The sequence below is a fragment of the Myiozetetes cayanensis genome, unplaced genomic scaffold (assembly GCF_022539395.1).
Source record: "Myiozetetes cayanensis isolate MyiCay16 unplaced genomic scaffold, myiCay2020 scf17, whole genome shotgun sequence".
Taxonomy (NCBI): domain Eukaryota; kingdom Metazoa; phylum Chordata; class Aves; order Passeriformes; family Tyrannidae; genus Myiozetetes; species Myiozetetes cayanensis.
In genome coordinates this window covers 15,821,791-15,846,125 of record NW_026087378.1, presented here as the reverse complement: position 1 = coordinate 15,846,125, position 24,335 = coordinate 15,821,791, and the positions used below count along the sequence as shown (strand labels likewise).

At 54.8% G+C, this 24,335-nt stretch overlaps 2 protein-coding genes across 2 annotated transcripts; both read right to left on the bottom strand.

Annotated features, from left to right (window-relative positions):
- Positions 1–5: 5 nt before the first annotated feature.
- LOC126638530 (protocadherin gamma-B5-like) lies at positions 6–4,431 on the bottom strand. Its single transcript, XM_050312487.1, has 2 exons — positions 1,987–4,431; positions 6–269 (listed from the first exon to the last, which is right to left on the bottom strand). Exons 1-2 carry the CDS (start codon positions 4,429–4,431, stop codon positions 6–8), a joined length of 2,709 nt encoding a protein of 902 aa, XP_050168444.1.
- Positions 4,432–7,812: 3,381 nt separating this feature from the next.
- Positions 7,813–12,077, bottom strand: LOC126638529 (protocadherin gamma-A10-like). The gene is made up of 4 exons (XM_050312486.1): positions 10,436–12,077; positions 9,901–10,358; positions 9,593–9,865; positions 7,813–7,890 (listed from the first exon to the last, which is right to left on the bottom strand). Exons 1-4 carry the CDS (start codon positions 12,075–12,077, stop codon positions 7,813–7,815), a joined length of 2,451 nt encoding a protein of 816 aa, XP_050168443.1.
- Positions 12,078–24,335: the final 12,258 nt, after the last annotated feature.

Sequence of the window (24,335 nt, the reverse complement as noted above, 5' to 3'; positions counted from 1 at the left end):
CAGGCTCACGCTACAACTCTGTCAGCCGCTTCCGGCTGCTGCCGCCGGGCTCTCCGCCTCGCTGCAGAGCGGTTCCGCAGCGAGGAGACTATCACAGACTGCCCGGCCGCCGATCCAGGAATCCAGCGATCCGGTGATCGAGCCGGTCCGCAGCGGGCGGGGCTGCAGCGGCTCCGACCTTCCTCTCTCTCCTCTCGGTCAACAGCGGCGCCCGCAGCCTCCTCCCGGCACTGCAGGCACCGAGCGCTGCCGAGAGATGCCCGCCCTGCCTTGCCAAGAGGACGCTCAAAGAGACGGCACATTTGCCGCGGAAATGTCGGGTCCAGCACAGCGGAGACCTGGCGTTATGTTCTTTCTACAGCACGGGAAAATACTCATGTGACTGTGATAATCTCTAGATACAAAGTTCTCTTAATATGGCGTGCAGAGTATTACGTATTGACCACTCTGTGGTAGGAAAGCACAGCATCTTCTCTGTAACTGCAGAGCTTTTTATATGGATCATGGTTTAGTTTTTTTCAGTAGGTGTCATACTCGAACGCCTGCAGCCAAGGTAGATTCCCAGACCCAGAAAAAGTGCTCACAACAGCGATGAAGATCCCTCCTCAAAAGCCATTCTAGAGACTGGCTTTCCGTCTTTCCCTGGCTTTCCTTATTTTCCTATTTTTCATCTGAACATCCGAGGCTGCTCTGAATCAGCCTACTTTTTTTCCCTCTTCCAATCACTGCTTCCGTAGTTTTGATTACAGCCTTACACAACAGGCCATGCTTATAAAACTTAGTGCTCCTTTCTTAAGTACAGCCTTAGCTAGAAAACTATAACTAAGGAATGTATAATTTATTGATGAAAAAAATTAAAATATTAATAAGACAGGCAAAACCAAACAGATCAACCAACGAACAACACCAACAAAAAGAAAACCTACACGAATTTCTTTCTTAAAGCTTATTCAGTGTCGTTGTAGAAAATTCCGTTGAGGACTGGTAAACAAGAGGGAACTGCCACACATGATGAAATTCTTAATGAGAAATAACAACAGAAAGAGAACAAATAAAATTCCGATAAAAAGAGACTGATCGGAGATGATAATAATGATTTCTCCATTGCTGCCATTTCTGCTGCTCTCTTACACTAAAAGATGGGAGGGCACAAGGTGGAAGGCAGGAAAGAATAGGAAAGAATATTCGTCCTTCGTCTAGTCATGTTTCCTTAAAACTACGAAACAATTTAAAATAAAAAAAAAATCTTTAACCAACAAAAAGATCGCAGTGCATGTATTCGGCAAACAAAGATCAGGAAGGAAAAATCACCGAGACAATCACATTCCCAACTCCGTCATGTAGAATTAGAAAATCTCTTTCTAAAACGAAATATGCACCTTCACCGTTAGTAATCCATACTATTTCACATACTATTTGGAGAAAAACCTGAACAAAGCTGAACAAAGAGACGTCATTGCCGCATTACTGCTCTGAGAAGATATTGAAGGAAAGCAAAACATGTTAGCAAACAAGTCCTCTACATTTTTATGCAGCGTAAGTTTAACGACAGCCACCTACAAGCTGAACCGACATCTGTGACAACTCAGGAGGGAGAAAGTGCCGTTTCGCAACGCCGGCTGCTTCAAACGGGGTAGAGTTACTACCCGCTTCTATGGAAACAATCACCGGCATCAAGAACAAAACAACAGAAACAAAGTCCAGGAGAGAAAGGTCGCCAGCACGTCGTTAGGAAAAGCTCAGAGAGAAGAAGATTAACCCTTACTATTTCACACAACACAAGATTTGCAGAAAAACCTGAGCATATGAACAAAGAGGTGCTGTCGCTACGTTACTGCCTAAAATGGAGCAGAGTTATTAACCGCGCCTATGGAAACAGCGACTGTAACTAGCTGGACCAGAACAGCCACGAATCCCAAGAGCCCACTGCCACCTGTACACCCTTAGGAAAACTTCAGAAAGCAAGGAGTGAAGGGGTTTACAGACCTGCGGTGCGTCGGGGTCTTTGGGCGGCTCTCCCGCGACGGCGCTGCTGCTCGGGCTCGGCTTCCCGCAGGGCTCCCCGGCCAGAAGCTCCTCGGCGGGCAGGATGGGCAGCGGCGGCGGCGGCCAAGCGGCCTCGGCGGCGGCGCGGGCCGGCGCGGCCACGCACAGGTTGTAGGAGTAGGGCAAGGTGCCCTCGCAGAAGTCGGGCGGGAAGGCGGCGCCGGCCAGCGAGAAGCGCTGCGCGCCCAGGCAGCGCAGCACGGCGGGCGGCCCGGCCCGGCGCAGCCGCGCCAGCACGGCCAGCGCCACGCTGAGCACGAAGAGCGCCGACAGCAGCGCCAGCGCCAGCACCAGGTAGAACTGCAGCTCGGCCGGCGCGTCGGCGCCCGCCGGCCGCTCGCTCAGCTCCGGCAGCGCCTCCTGCAAGCTGTCGGCCAGCACCACGTGCAGCGTGGCCGTGGCCGACAGCGCCGGCTGCCCGTGGTCCTTCACCACGGCCACCAGCCGCTGCTTGGCCGCGTCCCGCTCCGACACGGCCCGCGCCGTGCGCACCTCGCCGCTCTGCAGCCCCACGCGGAACAGCGCCGGCTCCGACGCCTGCACCAGCTCGTACGACAGCCACGCGTTGCGCCCCGCGTCCGCGTCCACCGCCACCACCTTGCCCACCAGGTAGCCGGCCTCGGCCGACCGCGGCACCACCTCGAAAGCCGCCGCCACCGAAGAAGCCCCTCCCGCCGCCGGCGGCGGGTAGAGCACCCGCGGCGCGTTGTCGTTTTGGTCGAGCACGAAGACGCGCACCGTGGCCGTGGAGCTGCGCGCCGGCGCCCCGCCGTCCTGCGCCCGCACGGCCACCGCGAACTCGCGGCACTGCTCGTAGTCCAAGGAGCGCTGCGCGTACACCGCGCCGCTCCGCGCCTCCACCGACACGAGCGGCGCCGCGCCCGCCGCGCCCGCGCTGCCGCCCGCCAGCCAGTAGCTCACGCGCCCGTTGGCGCCCGCGTCCGCGTCCCGCGCGCTCACGCGCAGCACCAGCGCGCCCGCCACGTTGTTCTCCCGCACGTAGGCGCTGTACGCCGCCTCCTCGAACACCGGCGCGTTGTCGTTCACGTCCGACACCTCCAGCACCAGCTCCGCCGTGCTCCACAGCGCCGGCCTGCCCCGGTCCCGGGCCACCACCGTCACGCGCTGCTCGGACGCCTGCTCGCGGTCCAGCGCGCTCGCCGTCACCACCTTGTACGAGCCGCCCGACGACGCCACGATCGACAGCGGCGCCTCTCCCGACAGCTCGCACGACACCTCACCGTTCTCGCCGGAGTCCCGGTCACGGACTTTCAGCAGGGCCACCACGGTGCCAGCCGGCGCGTCCTCGGGCACGGGGCTCGACAGCGACAGAATCGTGATCTCGGGTGCGTTGTCGTTCTCGTCCGTGATGTGTATCTGCACTTGACAGTGCCCGGTGAGCCCACCTCCGTCCGTCGCCTCCAGGCCGAAGCTGTACTTACTCTTCTCCTCGAAATCGAGGGGACCCGCAGTCCTGACCTCACCACTCTCGATGTCGACAGAAAATAAAGTGCTGACGGAGTCCGGGACGTTGCCGAAGGAGTAGGAGACCCGCCCATTGGACCCCGCGTCCGCATCCGTTGCCCGCACCTGCAGCACCAGCGACCCCGCCGGCAGATTCTCCGCCACTCGCGACTCGTACAATGTTTTGCTGAACACAGGTGGGTTGTCGTTGGCGTCCGTCACGTTGACTCGAACCTGAACCGTCCCGGACCTCGCGGGATCCCCGCCATCCACTGCAGTAAGAACCAGCTCAAAGGAACTCTGCTTCTCTCGGTCCAACACTCTCTCTAGCACTAATTCAGGTTGCTGACTTCTATCCGGGTTCTCCTTCATAGCCAGAGAGAAGGACGGGTTGCTGCTGAGTTCGTAAGTCAGCAGAGAGTTGCTGCCCACGTCCGCGTCGCGGGCCATCTCCAGAGCAAAACGAGCACCCGGAAGTGTCCATTCACCGATCTCGAGTTCCAGAGCAGCTTTCCTGAAGGCCGGGGAGTTGTCATTCACGTCCTCAATGGCCACCTCGATGTGGAAAACATTGAGCGGGTTGTGCACCAGCGCCTCGAAGCTGACGGAGCAGGACGCCGACTCGCCGCACAGCTCCTCCCGGTCCAGCCTCTCACTCACGTACAGGTTCCCGTTCTCCTCGCTCACGGTGAAGTATTGCTTCTCCTCGCTGAGCCGCAGCTTGCGCGCCGGCAGCTCGTCCGGGCTGAGCCCCAGGTCCCGTGCCAGCGGCCCCACGAGCGAGCCCGTGGGCAGCTCCTCGGGGATGGCGTAGCGGAGCCGCTCCGGCGCCGCCCGGCAGCACAGGCACAGCAGCACAGCGGGCAGCAGCAGCGCTCGCCCGCCGGCCGGCCCGCCGCTCTGCCTCCGCCCGCCCGCCATTGTCGGCAGCGCCGGCTCTCGGCGCTCGGACGGCTCCTGCCGCTGCCCTGCCTCCCTCGCAGCCGCTCGAAGCAGCGAGCGCAGGGGCCGCCGCCGCCGCCTCGGACGCCGCCGCTGCCCGCTCTGGCCGCCTCTCGCCTCTGCTGCCCGTGCCGCTGCCGCTCTGGCCGCCACTGGCCGGGCGAGCGAGCAGCCTGCGGGGGCAGGACGCTGCGGCGGCGGCGGCTGCGGCTCCAGCGCCGCTCGGCGGCGGCCAACAGCGACACCCGGAGGCGCCGCCGCAGCACTGCAGCCGCATTTGGGCCGCGCTGGGGTCCCGCCTCGATTCCAATCAGCAATCAAAGCAGGACCTGCTTAATGTGTTCTCTAAGGCCTTTATAACTGGGAATGCGCTGTCGGTTGGTTTTAGGTCGTTATCACAATGAAGAATCAGATGCAAATATTCCTAAATATTCTTATAAGAGAGATAAAGGAAGGAACTCAGCTGCTCTTAATAAAACCAGGAGCAATTAATAGGAGCAATAAACGATAGTAGAGGGAAGACTTCAAGAGCATTTTTGCACTGTGTTAGATCTCTTGAGTACTGCTGAATTCATTACCTGGGATGAATTAATCTGAGAAATGGATTAGCCTAAAGCAATTGAAATGATCTCTGTGCTAAGGTAGCACAATAACAGTTACTCTTTTTTTGTGTATGATTCTTGAAACGTCCTTTATTTCATCTCCATACTTGAGGGACTGACAACAGGAAAGTGCAAAGCCACACTTCATACATTCAAACAATGATTTCAGTTGGAAGGGTTCTTTCAAGGTCATTCAATCCCCAGCTCTGCCATGCGCAAGAATACTTTCCACAAGACTAAATCACTCAAAACTTTATCCAACATTCTCTTTACCTAGAGGAATACCCATAAGTTCTCTGGAAAATGAAAACCCTTGTACTTGTCCTGTCACTACAGGCCCTGATTAAAAGGTTCTGTCCATCTTTCCACTTGTAGCACACTTTATAAATTGCAAAGGCAAAACTATTTTACACAGAGGTTTCTTTCTCCATGTTTAAGGACACAAACTCCTTCAGCTCTTCTTCGTTGAAGAGATGGTCCAGCCTCAGACCATTTCTGTGGTCGTTCTGGGGACTCTAGCAAGTCCATGTGTTTTTGGAATATCGGCCCCAGATCTGCATGCAGTCCCTGGGGTCTCACAAAAAGGCTTCACAGTTTATGGCCTGCTGGCCATAATACTTGTTAGGTAGCAGAGAATACAATTCGATTCCTGAGCAGCAAGTGTATTTTGCTTGACTATGTCCCATTTTATTACCCACCAATAACCCCATGTAGTTTTCTGCAAGGCTGTTCCAATCTCCTACTCTATTTAAACTGGAGATTACCATGACCCAGGTGTAGGACCTTTCCCTTGGCCTTGTTGAACTTCATGATGTTTCCACAGGCCCACTCCTCCAGCCTATCAAGGTCTCTCCAGTTGGCATCTCTGCCTTCTCATGTTTACATCAATTCGTCCTGACATCCAATAGAACTCAGGGACACCTTCACAACTCCTGCCTTTCACACCTGCTGTACCACGAACAAGAGGCACTAACACACGATGCATTGCTGAATGAAGCAATGTTGATAATCACAAAGAAACCCACAGACATGTGAAACTAAGAAACAAACCCCAAAAATGTAAAGCAGAGAAGCAAGGCAGGGAAGCATCAGGAGACAAGGAGTGATCAGAGAACCTCAGTGGGAAGTCATCATGGTCTTCACTGGAATTCAACTCTGCAAGCACTTGGAAGTCACTGAGGTCTCAAGTTGCAAGTGCAGACCTGAAGTCTTACACCGGACTACCTAGTTACAGGATTCATTTTTAGTAAGAGTCATCAGCTTTCAGCAATTCTCAGAAGTGGCCTGCTCACCTCTCACAAGTATCAAGCACTTCATCATGGGCCCCTCTGTCAAGCTTTACCTTCTGAGAAATTACAGCAAATTCCCTTTTTCTTCATGTTCCTCACACACAAAATTCTGCCCTAGGTGGCTGAAGGAACTATTTGCTGCCAAACCACAGTGACTGGATCAAAGGCAGAAGCACTGACTAGAAGTGCATTAAAAGACCACGACCTTACAGGAGTCTTGAACAAAGTCTTGAAAGAAAGTCTGATGGCAATTGTGAAGAAACTCTACATCACTCTGTCCCACAGAGATACAAATGGATCATATAAAACATGCCAGAGACCTCGACACCAGGCATGAAATCAAACCGTTGCCCAGTCAAACCCACACTGACCCACCCATTTTCCTCATTCAAATCCAGCCTCTCCACCTCCTGTCTCTACATTCATAGCCTTTGGTTGCTCCGTGGACAATACCCAACTTCTGTCTACATGGCAGCTCCAGGGAAAAGAGCCTTTCATTCAGCCCCATTTTAGGGAAAAATATTTTATCAAAGTGTTTATCTTAGGTGATGTCTACCTTCAGTGTATGGAGAAGAACTTCTCTCCCACCCTGGCCTTTATAAGATGTCTTTTGGTGTTTCACACTGAAGCACAGAATCAAAAGTTGAAAGAGACCTTCAAGATCATCTGGTCCAACCCTCAGCCCAGCACTACCATAATCAATCCTAAACCCAAGTGCCACATCCAGAGGCTTCTCAAACACTTCCAGAGGTGGTGACTCCACCACCTCCCTGGTCAAGTTATTCCAATGTCTGATCACTCTTTCAGAGAAACAAACAAAATCAAATATCCCACCTGGATCTCCTGTGGTACAACTTAAGATAATTTTCTGTCCTTCTTTCCCTTAAGACATGGCAGAAGAGACCAACTTCCACCTCACTTATCACCTCCTTTGAAGTAGTTGTAGAGAGCAATTAGATAATCCCTGAGCCACATTAAATAACTCCTATTTCCACAGGAGTACTGAAATATCTGACCTGCTCCTCAGAAGCTTTAATAGTTTTGGTTTATTCACAGGATTGCCAGGCACAAGGAGGCCCAGCTTTATTTCTTGACATGAAGCAAAAAACAAACCAAAAAAAGCACAGCAAGAGTGAGAAACCATCAGAAGTGTATGAACCACAGACTCACTTAGATCCCAAGCATCCCAAAAAATATAATCCTGCTCATTCCAATAATTTTTATAACTCTAAAATGTTATACTGGTCAAAAGCAGTCAGCAGCTCAATGAAAAAAACAGTCATCAAATATCAGCTCAAAGGAAACCACACACAAGGGCTCTATGAAAGCTCTACCACTCATAATGTAGGATGTGTTAAACCCAAAACTTGGCCATTTGAGTCCAAACCGTGCAATGTCAAAAAATAGGATTCCTTCTGACCTCTTTTCAGATGGAAAAGGTCCAAACCTGGAAATCAGCAAAACACATGTCATGTCTCCATCAGCACCTCCTCACACACAACACTCTCCTCAGACTCTTCACAGCTCTTCACATGGCTATCAAAGATCTTCAAAATTGACAGAAAGACCCCTCAAAAAGAAACGTTGCTCAGACAATGTTTCCTTACTATGGATAATCTTTGCCTTCTCACCCTTTGCATGTGACAAGCAAGAGAATTTCTTACAATGACATTTGAAAGAAACATGTCTACGAAAGGCTTTCTCTTTCCAGATGTAAATAGGAAAGGCAACAAATGTAACATGCAGGCAAATGTAACAGATCTGATTTTACGCACCCTTTAAGAGAGTGACTAAGGCCCATCTTGAGATCACCAAAGGAGAAAGGTAGATAGTTAACTATTGCAGAAATTAAGAGTTCAGAACACTCTTTTAGATTATGTAATAAGAGTAAGAAATTATTTCAGTTGTTTACTAGGAAGTGAACACGCAGCTTGCTTTTCCCAAAGCTCCCACATGACCTTTGTCATACGCACATAATTAAGCTGTGCAGTTATGTAATTATGACAACATGCAAACACAAACAAAGAACGTCACAGGGCTCTCCATACAACTGGAATACATGTCTTCCTGCAAACAGTTTGGGAAGGAAAACCTCACAATGCAAGGTACAACGGGTGCATAATAAACCAGAAAACAAGAAAAGTACTCTCTTGTGTCCTTCAACAGATCCTTCAGCACAGCTCCCAGGACTCAAATCCCTGACCCATCACATTATCCAGGATGCTCTTTGACCCATCTAAGTTACAAGGACATGGCACATAAGGCCCAGTTTCCCAGACCATTTCTTTTCAATCCACTGACTTCACACAGATATCTTTACATTTCTGCACGGAGATACATTTGTCTGCTCACTGATCTTCTGTGAAGAAACCTCAAAGGTTTCTAAAAGGAAAAGAGGAGCAGTGCTCCAGTGGATGTATGCAGATGTTCTCAGTGGGTCAATGAGTGTCTGTATAGGGGCAATCACCCTCTCACATCTCCCTCTGCACCTTGAATCTCCCCCCTTGCACTCATACAAGTTCTTGCCATGATATGTATTTTATAGCCAAGGCACATCTAGCCCCATTCAACATGGCTCAACCTCAAAAGACAAAAAATCAGCAAAACACCCCTGCCATTCCCTCCTGCATTTCCTTCTCCACGTGCAGCCACCCACAACTTTTTCAACGTGATCCTCCATATTCATAACAGGTACACAGACATCATCAGCAGACTAGTTTTTGCCTGGCCCATTCCCCTACACAGAACACAAAGAGGATGAATGCAAAGACGTTTCGTACTGATACCACTAGATATAACAGAGACACCTAAAGGTTGAGAAGAGTGCAAATGATGAGCAGCAAAGTCACTCAGGGAGCTGTCAAAATTACTATCTAGAGAACCTCACCCAAATCAAGTGCATCTGCCTTTGGGAAGACTCCTGAGCCTGTAAAGAACACAAACTACAATTTGCTAATAAGGAAACACATCTGGATAGAAGAGCTAATACTGAAAGGAACACGAGTGTTACATATGTCAGGGCACAGAAACAACTGGGAGCGTGATGAAACCACAAAGCCTCACTCGAACTTCCAGCCACCATCAGCGCTCACTACACCTGCCTGCCCAACAACCTGGGAGACTGAGCAAGAACCCTACGTCCACCTGTCAATAGCCCACAGAGTGCCAATGTACGAACCTCTGCCAGCGCTGTCAGCAAACTTCACTACACGGTCTCTTCATAGAGACAAACTGGCCAGAGGAACTCACCGGCGGAGGGGCGGGGTCGGTGGGACGGTCGCCCGTAGGTTCCTCGTCGCCGAGCAGCGGCGCGGGCTCGTCGGGCGGCGGGCGGGCCGGCAGGGTGTCGCAGCAGCTGGCGGCCGAGAAGCGCAGGTGGCTCTTGCGCGAGTCGGCCGTGAGAGACACGTCGTGCGAGTAGGAGTGCAGGAAGGCGCGGACGCCGTCGATGCCCACGAAGTGCGTGGCAGGCACGCCGCGCAAGGCGGCGCCGGCCGTGGCCAGCAGCTGCTGCTGCTGCTGCTGCGCGAGCGGCGCCAGCGCCTCAGGCGCAGCGCCAGCAGCAGCAGCAGGAAGGCGAGGAAGAGGCAGGAGACGGCGGCCACGGCCAGCACGAGCCAGCGCGTCAGGCTGGCGGCCGGCTCGGCCGGCGCCGCCTCTGCGTGCGCCGCGCTGCCCAGCTCGGCCAGCAGCTCGGCCACGCTGTCGGCCAGCACCAGGCTGAGCGTGGCCGTGGCCGACAGCGCCGGCCGGCCGTGGTCCTTGACCAGCACCAGCAGGCTGTGGCGCGCCGCGTCGCGGGCCAGCGGCGAGCGCGCCGTGCGCACCTCGCCGCTGTGCAGCCCCACGCGGAACAGCCCCGGCTCCGTGGCCTTGGCCAGCTCGTACGACAGCCACGCGTTCTGCCCCGCGTCCGCGTCCACCGCCACCACCTTGGCCACCAGCGCGCCGGGCTCGCCCGAGCGCGGCGCCAGCTCCACGCCCGCCCAGCCCGAGCCCGCCCCCGCCCCCAAGCCTGCGCCCGGCCCCGCCGCCGGCGGAGTACAGCACCTGCGGCGCGTTGTCGTTCTCGTCCACGATCAGCAGCCGCACCGAGCACGTTGCTGCTCAGCGCCGGCGAGCCGCCGTCCTCCGCCCGCACCCACAGCCCCACCTCGCGCACCTGCTCGTAGTCGAACGAGCGCAGCGCGTACAGCGCGCCCGTCTCCGCCTGCACCGACACGTACGACGACAGCGGCGCGCCCCGCACCCGCCCCTCCGCCAGCCGGTACCGCACGCGCGCGTTCCCACCCCAGTCGGCGTCCGTCGCCCGCACCACCAGCACCAGCGCGCCCGCCGCGTTGTTCTCCCGCAGCCGCGCGCTGTAGCGCTCCTGCGCGAACACCGGCGCGTTGTCGTTCACGTCCAGCACCCGCAGCGCCAGCACCGTGCTGCTCTGCAGCGCCGGCCACCCGCCGTCGGCCGCCCGCACCGTCACGTTGTACTCCGACTGCTGCTCGCGGTCCAGCTCTCTCGCTGTCACCACGCGGTAGTGGCTGCCCTGCGAGCTCTCCAGCCGGAAAGGGAGGCTCCCATCGAGCGAGCAGCGCACCTCGCCGTTAGCCCCAGAGTCTCGGTCGTGCACGTGCAGCAGGGCCACAACAGTCCCCGTCGGGGAGTCCTCCGAAATCTCAGTCAGCACAGACCTCACCGAGATCTCGGGCACATTATCGTTTATGTCTGTCACAGTGATCGCGACTTTTGTCGTATCAAAAAGGCCACCGCCATCGCGGGCCTGAACCTTCAGTTCGTAGTAGTCACCTTCCTCAAAGTCCAGGATCTGCACGAGCGTGATCGCTCCCGTCTCAGACTCCAGATGGAAAATATCCGATGCCATGTTCGTGGCTTTCTTCATCGAATATTTCACGTCCCCATTCAAGCCCTCATCAGCGTCGGTGGCCGTGACGGTGACGAGGACGGAGCCCACGGGCACGTCCTCCGGCACACGCACCGTGTACTCCGCCTGGCTGAACACGGGCGCGTTGTCGTTCGCGTCCAGCACCGTCACGCGGATCCGCGCCGTGCCCGTCCGGGCCGGATCGCCGCCGTCGCTCGCCCTCAGCACCAGCTCGTGGAACGCCGCCTCCTCCCGGTCCAGCGCCTTCGCCAGCACCAGCTCGGGACGCTGATCCCCGCCGGGGCCCGTCTGCACGGCCAGCGAGAAGTGCTCGTCGCCGCTCAGCTCGTAGCTCTGCAGGGAATTCTGTCCCGAGTCTGGATCGTGAGCATCTGGGAGAGGAAACCGCAATCCCGGGGCTGTTGTCTCGCTTATCCTCTCTTCCAGTTCGATTTCTTTGAAGCTGGGTGCGTTGTCGTTAATATCCATGATTTCTACTTCGATTTCATAAAACTTCATTTCCCCCTCCACTATCAGCTCACAGCGCAGCAAGCATTTCTCCACCAGCCGGCACAACTGCTCTCTGTCGATCCTCTCGGCCGTCACTAAATGTCCCGTCTTTTCGTGCAGAGCAAAATACTGCGTCCTACCTTCAGTGACAACTCGGACACCGCGGTCTGGGAGCGCCGGCAGCTGCATCCCCAGGTCTTTGGCCACGTCGCCCACGAACGAGCCCTTGGGCATCTCCTCGGGCACCGAGTAGCGCAGCTGCCCCCACGCCGCCTCCCAGGCCACCAGCAAGATGCCCCAGAGCAGGACTCGCTGCCGCCGGCCCCAGCGCCTCCCCACCGAGCACATCTCCGCCGCCGCACCGCCGGCACCGCAACACCGCAGTCAGATCCCCGCTGCCGGCCGGCTATTCGGCTCACACACCGATTCGGCTACGACTTGTCGCTCCCGGCCGCTGCCTCCGGCCCCTCCGCCTCGCTATATCCCGACTCCGCACCGCAGGGATGTTCGGAAGCAGACCTCTTTCAGACCTAGGAATCCAGCGATCCAGCGATCGAGCCGGTCCGCAGCGGGCGGGGCTGCGGCGCTCCGACCTTCCTCTCGCTCCTCTCGGTCAACAGCGGCGCCCGCAGCTTTCTCCTGGCTCTGCAGGCATCGAGCGCTGCCGAGAGATGCCCGCCCTGCATCGCCCTCGGGAAACTCAAAAAGACGGGACACTCGCCACGAAAATGTCGTGTCCAGCACAGCGGAGACCTGGCGTTATGTTCTTTCTACCGCACGGGAAAATATTCATGTGATTGCGATAATCTCTACATACAAATTTCTCATAATACGGCGTGCAGAGTATTCTAAACCTACTCATTTATGGCAGAAAAGGACAGCATCTTCCCTGCAGCCGCAGAGCTTTTTGTGTCAACACTCGAGCGTCAACACTGAAACACCTCCAGCCATGGTAGATTCCCAAGCCTGACCTATTGCACATACCATTGAAGATTCCTGCCAAAAAGCAGACATTCTAGGTACTGCCCTTCCCTCTCTGCTTTTTACTTTTTACTTGCACATGCAAGGCTGCTCTGAATCACCCTACATTGCTCTCCTCCAACCAGTACTTAGAAATTTTTCATTACATCCCAAACATAATGCCTTGCTTTTGCATAGGGCTTAGTGCTCCATTTTTAAACACAGCCTTAGAGAGAAATGCTATCAAGCAAGGAAAGTATAAACTTGGTGACAAAAAAGCTGAAAATGAAACATGGGTCAGAAAAAAGCAAGCAAGCAACGAACGAAGTAGAAACAAAACATGCGAATTTGTTTCTTAGATCACACTCAGTCTTTTTGTAGAAAAGCCAGCTAAGGAAAACTAAATAAGAAGGAACCAACAAACTCTGAAAGAGAAATAATTGCAGAAAAAACCAAAGAAATAAAGCTCTGATAAAATAAACTGATCTCATATATATCTAATATATATAGCTTGTAACTGGGACGGCACAGGGTGGAAGGTAGACATATTCCTTAGGGAGAAACAACTTCCCCTTCATCTAGCAAGTTTCCTTAAACTCCGAAATAACAAACAGGTCGCAGTGCCTCTACACGGTAAGAAAGGATCAGGACAGAAAAATCTCATTATTGCATACGTTCAGCGACAAGAATTCCCAACTGAGCCGACATGTGGGGCAGTTCATGAGGTACGAAGTGCGGGTTCGAACCGACTGCTGTCTAAAACAGGGCAGTTATTACCCGCGCCTATGGAAACAGCCACCAGCAATAATTGAACCAGAAATAAAAGAAAGCCAGAGAGCCCACTGCCAGAAGCACGTCGTTAGGAAAAGTTGACAGAGAAAGAGGGAGAGACTTTACAGACCTGCGGTGCATCAGGGTCGGCGGGCGGCTCTCCCGCGACGGCGCTGCTGCTCGGGCTCGGCTTCCCGCAGGGCTCCCCGGCCAGAAGCTCCTCGGCGGGCAGGATGGGCAGCGGCGGCGGCGGCCAAGCGGTCTCGGCGGCGGCGCGGGCCGGCGCGGCCACGCACAGGTTGTAGGAGTAGGGCAAGGTGCCCTCGCAGAAGTCGGGCGGGAAGGCGGCGCCGGCCAGCGAGAAGCGCTGCGCGCCCAGGCAGCGCAGCACGGCGGGCGGCCCGGCCCGGCGCAGCCGCGCCAGCACGGCCAGCGCCACGCTGAGCACGAAGAGCGCCGACAGCAGCGCCAGCGCCAGCACCAGGTAGAACTGCAGCTCGGCCGGCGCGTCGGCGCCCGCCGGCCGCTCGCTCAGCTCCGGCAGCGCCTCCTGCAAGCTGTCGGCCAGCACCACGTGCAGCGTGGCCGTGGCCGACAGCGCCGGCTGCCCGTGGTCCTTCACCACGGCCACCAGCCGCTGCTTGGCCGCGTCCCGCTCCGACACGGCCCGCGCCGTGCGCACCTCGCCGCTCTGCAGCCCCACGCGGAACAGCGCCGGCTCCGACGCCTGCACCAGCTCGTACGACAGCCACGCGTTGCGCCCCGCGTCCGCGTCCACCGCCACCACCTTGCCCACCAGGTAGCCGGCCTCGGCCGACCGCGGCACCACCTCGAAAGCCGCCGCCACCGAAGAAGCCCCTCCCGCCGCCGGCGGCGGGTAGAGCACCCGCGGCGCGTTGTCGTTTTGGTCGAGCACGAAGACGCGCACCGTGGCCGTGGAGCTGCGCGCCGGCGCCCCGCCGTCCTGCGCCCGCACGGCCACCGCGAACTCGCGGCACTGCTCGTAGTCCAGGAGCGCTGCGCGTACACCGCGCCGCTCCGCGCCTCCACCGACACGAGCGGCGCCGCGCCCGCCGCGCCCGCGCTGCCGCCCGCCAGCCAGTAGCTCACGCGCCCGTTGGCGCCCGCGTCCGCGTCCCGCGCGCTCACGCGCAGCACCAGCGCGCCCGCCACGTTGTTCTCCCGCACGTAGGCGCTGTACGCCGCCTCCTCGAACACCGGCGCGTTGTCGTTCACGTCCGACACCTCCAGCACCAGCTCCGCCGTGCTCGATAGCGCCGGCCTGCCCCGGTCCCGGGCCACCACCGTCACGCGCTGCTCGGACGCCTGCTCGCGGTCCAGCGCGCTCGCCGTCACCACCTTGTACGAGCCGCCCGACAACGCCACGATCGACAGCGGCGCCTCTCCCGACAGCTCGCACGACACCTCACCGTTCTCGCCCGAGTCCCGGTCACGGACTTTCAGCAGGGCCACCACGGTGCCGGCTGGCGCGTCCTCGGGCACGGGGCTCGACAGTGACAGGATCTCGATCTCGGGCGCGTTGTCATTCACGTCCAGCACCTCTACCTCGACCTTGCAATGAGCCACCAGACCGCCACCATCCTTTGCCTCCAGATCCAGGCTGAATGTCCGCATGTCCTCGAAATCCAGAGCCTCCCGCAGCGTTATCAACCCACTATCTGCATCCACCACGAATGTCCGAAGCACCTTATCCTGCATTTCCCCTAAACTGTAGGTGATGTGGGCGTTGGTGCCGGCGTCGGCATCTGAGGCTGACACTTTCAATACCTCCGAACCCGGCAGCGTGTCCTCGCGCAGGCTTGTCTTGTAACGGTCCTGTGCAAACACGGGCGGGTTGTCATTGGCGTCCGTAACGTTGACCCGAACCTGAACAGTCCCGGACCTCGCGGGGTCTCCACCATCAACCGCTGTCAGTACCAGCTCAAAGGAGCTCTGCTTCTCCCGGTCCAGGGCTTTCTCTAGCACTAATTGCGGCTGCTTGCTTCCATCCTGACTTTCCTTCATGGCCAGAGAGAAGGACGGATTGCTGGCGAGCTCGTAAGTCAGCAGAGAGTTGCTGCCCACGTCTGCATCTCGGGCCATCTCCAGGAGAAAACGGGTGCCGGGAGGAATCGATTCATCGATCTCTAGTTCCAGAGCAGCTTTCCTGAAGGTAGGAGAGTTGTCATTCACGTCCTCAATAGCCACCTCGACAAGGAAAACATTGAGCGGCTTGTGCACCAGCGCCTCGAAGCTGACGGAGCAGGATGCCGATCTGCCGCACAGCTCCTCCCGGTCCAGCCTCTCCCTCACGTACAGGTTCCCGTTCTCCTCGCTCACGGTAAAGTATTGCTTCTCCTCGCTGAGCCGCAGCTTGCGCGCCGGCAGCTCGTCCGGGCTGAGCCCCAGGTCCCGTGCCAGCGGCCCCACGAGCGAGCCCGTGGGCAGCTCCTCGGGGATGGCGTAGCGGAGCCGCTCCGGCGCCGCCCGGCAGCACAGGCACAGCAGCACAGCGGGCAGCAGCAGCGCTCGCCCGCCGGCCGGCCCGCCGCTCTGCCTCCGCCCGCCCGCCATTGTCGGCAGCGCCGGCTCTCGGCGCTCGGACGGCTCCTGCCGCTGCCCTGCCTCCCTCGCAGCCGCTCGAAGCAGCGAGCGCAGGGGCCGCCGCCGCCGCCTCGGCCGCCGCCGCTGCCCGCTCTGGCCGCCTCTCGCCTCTGCTGCCCGTGCCGCTGCCGCTCTGGCCGCCACTGGCCGGGCGAGCGAGCAGCCTGCGGGGGCAGGACGCTGCGGCGGCGGCGGCTGCGGCTCCAGCGCCGCTCGGCGGCGGCCAACAGCGACACCCGGAGGCGCCGCCGCAGCACTGCAGCCGCATTTGGGTTGCGTTGGGGGCTTCACTGGCTATGGGGTCTCTCCTCGATTCCAATCAGCAATCAAAGCAGGACCTGCTTAATATGCTTCTTCCTAAGTTCTTTGGAATTGAGATGCGCTGTCGGGTGGGTTTAGGTCATTATCACAGATAATAGTGAGAATCAGCAATCAAAGCAGGACCTGCTTAATGTGCCTTTGGAACGGCAGATTCTCTGTCGGGAGCTTTTAGGTCGTTATCGCAATGAATAATCAGAAGCAAATATTCATAGCAGAGAGATAAAGAAAGGAACTCAGTTACTCTTAATAAAACAAGGGCACAAATATAGGAGCACTAAACGACGTTAGAGGGAAGACTTCAAGAGCATTTGTGCATTGTGTGAAATCGCTTGAATTCTGCTGAATTCATTACCTGGGATGAATTAACCTGGGAAAAGAATCAACCTAAAGCAATTGAAGCAATCTCTATGCTAAGGGAGCACAGTAACAGTTACTCTTTCGTTTGTGATTCTTGAAACATCCTTCTTTTCATCTCTATAATTGAGGGGCTGACAATGGAAAAGAGTAAAGCCAACTGAGTCCTTCATAAATTCACACAGTGGTTTTGGTTGGAAGGGTTCTTTCAAGGTCATTGAAAGCATGCATTGCTCTAGCTGGGGTCTCACAGAAAGAGTTTAGAGGCAGTGAACCACCCCCATCAAGCTGCTGGCCATACTATTTCTTATGTAGCAGAGGATACAATTTTCTTTCTGACCATTAAGTGCCTTTTGCCAAATCATATCCCATTTTATCACCCTCCAGTAACCCCATGTATTTCTCTGCAAGGCTCTTCCCAATATCCGACTCTGAACTGAAACTGCAGATTGCTCTGATAGAGATGCAGGACCTTTTGCCTCCAGCCTATCAAGGTCCCTCTAGTTGGCATCTCTGCCCTCTCATGAATCAACTCAGCTTGGTGTCAGCTGCAAATTTGCTGAGGGTGTACTCAAGCCCATTGTCTATAAAGGTACTAAATAGCACTGGTAAAAGTAAGGACTCTTGAGGGACAAGCTGTAAGTTTGCACTTGGACATTGAGCCATTGTCTGTAACTCTTTGGAGGTGACTACCCAGACAGTTCCTCAGCTATTTAACTGACTCCAGATGACTGTCCAGCATGTTCTGGGCAACTGTGTGAGAGACACTCTGTACATATTCTCCCACCAACCCCTGGTAGGTTTATAGAATCCTTGGCTTCTGTGGCTGACCACTCTGCCCTTCAAGGACTGCAGCTGAGATGGTTTTACACTGTTACACTACAGAAAATTGTGCCTAGGTGAGCACATATGTCTGTGAAAGCTTCCTCTTCACAGCTGTAAACATCCCAGGTGTGTGGGACAGTTGGAAGAGAAGTGACTTTCCACATGAGAGCAGACACCCTGAGGTTGAGCTCCTGACACCAAGAAAGGAAAGAGTTAGGACCTCACAGAGAGGAACAGGTCAAGTGTGATAACCCTTCATAGGCCTCACTTACTGTTCAGAAGCAGCTCAGATTGTATGGTACCCCATCAGGTACATGCAGGTGTTACCTGTGACAAAAGATATGCAAGTGAATGATGAAATTCTTCTACAACCTCACACACAGAGCTCTCCTGCCTTTTCTTCACTGCTATGCAACTGGCAGCTTTGCTTGTGACCCTCTCATCATTGGCAAGATTGACCATGAGATGATAATGCACTATAAAAACACCAAGAAGGGAGGCACATTTGCCTGCTCACCACCATTCAGAGAAGAAATGGAAGGATTCTAAAGCCTGCAAATTACAAACAACTGAAATAAAAGAGGAGTGGTCATCCAGCAAAGAATGGCTCACCAAACGAATGGCTCAGAGTGAATCTGCCTTCTTTTACCACCCACACTGTTCCACAGAGACACAGGTTCTGCTGAGCTCATGTTTACATCTATTTGTCCTATTCTCCTAACAGAACTCCAAGGACACCTTCACGTCTCCTGCCTTTCACACCTGCTGTACCACGAACAAGAGGCACTAACACACGATGCATTGCTGAATGAAGCAATGCTGATAATCACAAGGAAACCCTCAGACATGTGAAACTAAGAAATAAACCCCAAAAATGTAAATCAGAGAAGCAGGGCAAGGAAGCATCAGGAGACAAGGAGTAATCAAAGAAACTCACTGGGAAACCTTCTGGGTCTTCACTGGAAATCATCTCTGCAAGCACTTGGAAGTCTCTGAGGACTCAAGTTGCAAGTGCAGACCTAAAGCCTTACACCAGACTACATAGTTATGAGATTCATTTTAAGAAAGAGTCATCATCTCTCAGCAATTCTACTGTGTGGCCTGCTCACCTCCCACAAATATAAAACACTTTGTCATGGGCCTCTTTCTAAGCTCAACCTTCTGAGAAATTACAACAGATTCCCTTTTTCTTTTTCTTCATGTTCCTCACACACCAAATTCTGCCCTAGGTGGCTGAAGGAAGTATTTGCTGCCAAACCACAGACACAGTTTCAAAGACAGAAGCACTGCCCAGAAATGTGTAAAAAGACCATGACCTTACAGGAAAGAAGAAGAAACTCTACATTGCTCTGTCCTGCAGAGATACAAATGAATAATCAAATTTTCACATAGGAAAGGTAATTAATTCTACACATCCATCATGGTTCTACGTGCAGCATTTTTCAGAAAATGCTGTATTGCTGGAGGACTCTCACTCCCTTTCAGGACAGGGATACAAAGTTCATATAAAACATGGCAGAGACCTTGGCACCAGGCATGAAATCAAACCATTGCCCAGTCAAACCCACACTGACCCACCCATTTTCCTCATTCAAATCCAGCCTCTCTCTCTCCTGGCTCTGCATTCATTGCCTCTGGCTGTTCCATGGACAATACCCAAATTCTGACTACATGGCAGCTCCAGGGGAAATAGCCTTTCATTCAGTCCCATTTTAGGGAAACACATATTTATCAAAATGTTTCTTTTAGGTGATGTCCACATTCAGGGTAGTGAGAAGAACAACTCTCCCACCCTGGCAATTATAAGATGTCTTTTGGTGTTTCACACTGAAGCACAGAATCAAAAGTTGAAAGAGACCTTCAAGATCATCTGGTCCAACCCTCAGCCCAGCACTACCATAATCACCCCTAAACCATATCCCCAAGTGCCACATCCAGAGGCCTCCCAAACACTTCCAGAGGTGGTGACTCCACCACCTCCCTGGTCAAGTTATTCCAATGTCTGGTCACTCTTTCAGAGAGATGAATAAACAAACAAAAACCCTCAAATATCTCACCTAGATCTCCCGTAGTACAGCTTAAGACAATTTTCTGTCCTTCTTTCATGGCAGAAGAGACCAACCTCCATCTCATAATAACTGCTGTTTGAAGAAGGCTATTTGGAAGGGTCCTTTCAAGATCATTGAATCCCCAGCTCTACCATGGGCAGGAACACTTTGCACTGGACTAAAACACTCAAAACTTCATCCAGCCTCATCAAAACCTCATCCAAACAGAGCAATGAGGTGCCCCTTGAGCTTCCTCTTCTCCATACTAAGTAACTCCTGTTATCTCAGGAGAACTGAAATATCTGACCTGCTCCTCAGAAGCTTTTTTTGGTTTGTTCACAGGACTGTCAGGCACAGGGAGGCCCAGCTTTACTCCTTGACATGAAGCAAACAAATAAATAAACCACAGCAAGAGTGAGAAATCATCAGAAGTGTATGAACCACAGATTCACATTTCAGATTGTGTCAGATGTAGGAGGAACACTAAGGAAACTGGTTGGTAGGAAGTACGCAGGAGGCTCACACAGGAGCTCACAGCACAGAGCCCAGACACACTCATATCTCTGGCAGTGGAAAAAGAAACGAGTTTGGAACCACAGCTGTGGCCTCATCCAACAGCTGGGTCAAACTGGAACTTTACACCTTTCTTTCAACCACTTCCCACTGTAGCAGAGTGAACTCCTGCACCAGCCTTTTCTCTGGACAGACAGATCTTTTTTCCTTTTCTGAAAACCACATAACAGGAAAGTTAAATCTGCAGATGCACACCACTACAAGAAAGGTTGTATGCACAATTTCTTAGATCCCAAGCATCCTAACAAAAATTATTCTGCTCATTACAATAATTGGAATAACTTTGAAATGTTATACAGAACAAAAGCAGTCAGCAGCTCAGTTAAAACCCAGTCATCACAGTATAAGCTAAAAGGGAACATCACACATGGGCTCTTTGAAAGCTCTACCACTCATAATGTAAGATGTGTTGAACCCAAAACTTGGCGATTTGAGTCCAAGCCATGCAATATCAAAAAATAAGACTCCTAACTTCTTTTCAGAAGGCAAAGTTCCAACCCTGGGAATCAACAAAACACAGGCCATGTCTCCACCAGCATCTCCTCACACACAACACACTCAACACTCTCCTTAAACTCTTCACAGCTCACGTGGTCATCACAGATCTTCAAAATTAACAGGAAGACCACTCCAAAACAAGAAACCTTGCTCAGACAATGTCTCCTTACTATGGATATAATATCTGACTTCTTACCCTTTGCATGTGACAAGCAAGAGCATTTCTTACAGCGACATTTAAAAGAAACATGTCTATGAACGTCTTTCTCTTTCCAGCTGTAAGCAGGAAGGGCACCTACCGAACAGGCAGACAAATGTAACAGATCTGATCTTCCACACACTATCAGAGAGAAAGAACCAACTTCAGATCATCAAAGAGCAAGGCAAGAAATAAATACCTGCAGAAAGGAAGAGATCATGACGTGCTATTCCCGATTATGTAACTATGAGTAAGCAATATTTCAGGTGTTTAGCAAGCAGTGAATACACAACTTGTTTTTCCCAAAGCTCCCACATGACCTTTGTCATACATCCATAATTAAGCTGTGCAGTTACACAATTATGACAGCATGAAAACACAAACAAAGAACTTCCCAGGGTTGGCATACCATGTCTTCCAGCCAAACAGTTTGGGAAGGAAAAGTTTATGTTGCATGATACTAAAGGTGGGTAAAGAACAAGAGAACAAGAAAATCGTTCCCTTGTGTCCTTCAACAGACTCTCACACACAGCTCCCAGGACTCAAAAGCCTAAACTTTCTCAACATCCAGGGTGCTCATTGACCCATCTAATTTATATGGCATATAACGCCCAGTTTCCCAGACCCTTTCCCTTCACATCAATGTCACACAGGTATCTTTATATATATGTATACAGGAAGAAGCATTTGTCTGCTCGCTGGTCTTCTGTGAAGAAACCTCGAAGTTCCAAAAGGAAAAGAGGAGCAGTGCTCCAGTGAATGTATGCAGACCTGCACAGTGGGTCAGTGAATGTCTGCATAGGGGCAATCACCCTCTCCTTACATCTCCCTATGCACCTTGAGTCTCTCCGCTCGCACTCACACAAAGCTCTTACCATGATGTGTATTTTATAGCCAAGGCACATCTAGCACCATTTCACATGGCTCAACCTTAAAAGACAGGAAAGCAGCAAAAGATTTCCTCCTGCCATTTCCTCCTGACATTTCCTTCTCCACAAGTAGCCACCCACAACTCTTTTTAAACCATCAGAACTGTCAAGATGATCCTTCATCTTCATAACAGGTCGACAGATATCATTAAGGCATCAGTTGCAGCCCGGCTCATTCCCCTACACAGAATGCAAAGACATTTCCTACTGACACCATTATATGTCACAGAGATGCATAAATGCAAACGATGACAAGGAAAGTTACATACGGTAAAGTTAATATTGCTGCACCCAAATCAAATGCATGTGGCACTGGGAAGACACCTGAACCTGTAAAGAACACAAACTACAACTTGCTAATAAGGAAACACATCTGTACAAAAGACCTAGGACGGCAAGGAACACGGGTGTTACACATGTCAGGGCACAGAAATACTTAGGAGCATGATGAAACCACAAAGCCTCGCTCGAACTTCCAGCCACCATCAGCCTCACTACACCTGCCTCACCAACAACCTGGGAGACTGAGTAAGGGCCACAGGTCCGACTCCTACCATTGCACAGAGTGTCAATGCACGAACCTCTTCCAACTTTGTCAGCAAACTTCACTACACGATCTCTTCGCAGAGACAAACTGGCCAGAGGAACTCACCGGGGGAGGAGCGGCGGGATCTACGGGCCGGTCGCCGGCAGGTTCCTCGTCGCCGAGCAGCGGCGCGGGCTCGTCGGGCGGCGGGCGGGCCGGCAGGGTGTCGCAGCAGCTGGCGGCCGAGAAGCGCAGGTGGCTCTTGCGCGAGTCGGCCGTGAGAGACACGTCGTGCGAGTAGGAGTGCAGGAAGGCGCGGACGCCGTCGATGCCCACGAAGTGCGTGGCAGGCACGCCGCGCAAGGCGGCGCCGGCCGTGGCCAGCAGCTGCTGCTGCTGCTGCTGCGAGCGGCGCCAGCGCCTCAGGCGCAGCGCCAGCAGCAGCAGCAGGAAGGCGAGGAAGAGGCAGGAGACGGCGGCCACGGCCAGCACGAGCCAGCGCGTCAGGCTGGCGGCCGGCTCGGCCGGCGCCGCCTCTGCGTGCGCCGCGCTGCCCAGCTCGGCCAGCAGCTCGGCCACGCTGTCGGCCAGCACCAGGCTGAGCGTGGCCGTGGCCGACAGCGCCGGCCGGCCGTGGTCCTTGACCAGCACCAGCAGGCTGTGGCGCGCCGCGTCGCGGGCCAGCGGCGAGCGCGCCGTGCGCACCTCGCCGCTGTGCAGCCCCACGCGGAACAGCCCCGGCTCCGTGGCCTTGGCCAGCTCGTACGACAGCCACGCGTTCTGCCCCGCGTCCGCGTCCACCGCCACCACCTTGGCCACCAGCGCGCCGGGCTCGCCCGAGCGCGGCGCCAGCTCCACGCCCGCCCAGCCCGAGCCCGCCCCCGCCCCCAAGCCTGCGCCCGGCCCCGCCGCCGGCGGGTACAGCACCTGCGGCGCGTTGTCGTTCTCGTCCACGATCAGCAGCCGCACCGACACGTTGCTGCTCAGCGCCGGCGAGCCGCCGTCCTCCGCCCGCACCCACAGCCCCACCTCGCGCACCTGCTCGTAGTCGAACGAGCGCAGCGCGTACAGCGCGCCCGTCTCCGCCTGCACCGACACGTACGACGACAGCGGCGCGCCCCGCACCCGCCCCTCCGCCAGCCGGTACCGCACGCGCGCGTTCCCACCCCAGTCGGCGTCCGTCGCCCGCACCACCAGCACCAGCGCGCCCGCCGCGTTGTTCTCCCGCAGCCGCGCGCTGTAGCGCTCCTGCGCGAACACCGGCGCGTTGTCGTTCACGTCCAGCACCCGCAGCGCCAGCACCGTGCTGCTCTGCAGCGCCGGCCACCCGCCGTCGGCCGCCCGCACCGTCACGTTGTACTCCGACTGCTGCTCGCGGTCCAGCTCTCTCGCTGTCACCACGCGGTAGTAGTCCTCGAGGGACTTCTCCAGCCGGAATGGGACACTCCCGTCAAGGGAACAGCGCACCTCGCCGTTGGCTCCAGAGTCGAGATCCCGCACGTGTAGCAGGGCCACCACCGTCCCCGTGGGAGCGTCCTCTGAGATCTCATTTAGTGCTGACCTCACCGAAATCTCTGGCACATTATCATTTATGTCTACGACAGTGATAATAACTTTGGCCATGTCGAAAAGGTCGCCATCATCGCGAGCCTGCACCTGCAGTTCGTAGAAGTTGCCTTCCTCGAAGTCAAATCTTTGCAATAGCATGATCTCTCCAGTCTCAGCGTCTACATGGAAAATATCCGATGTCATGTCCGTCGCTTTCTTCATCGAATATTTCACATGCCCATTCAGCCCTTCGTCAGGATCACTGGCCGTGACGGTGACGAGGACGGAGCCCACGGGCACGTCCTCCGGCACACGCACCGTGTACTCCGCCTGGCTGAACACGGGCGCGTTGTCGTTCGCGTCCCGCACCGTCACGCGGATCCGCGCCGTGCCCGTCCGGGCCGGATCGCCGCCGTCGCTCGCCCTCAGCACCAGCTCGTGGATCGCCGC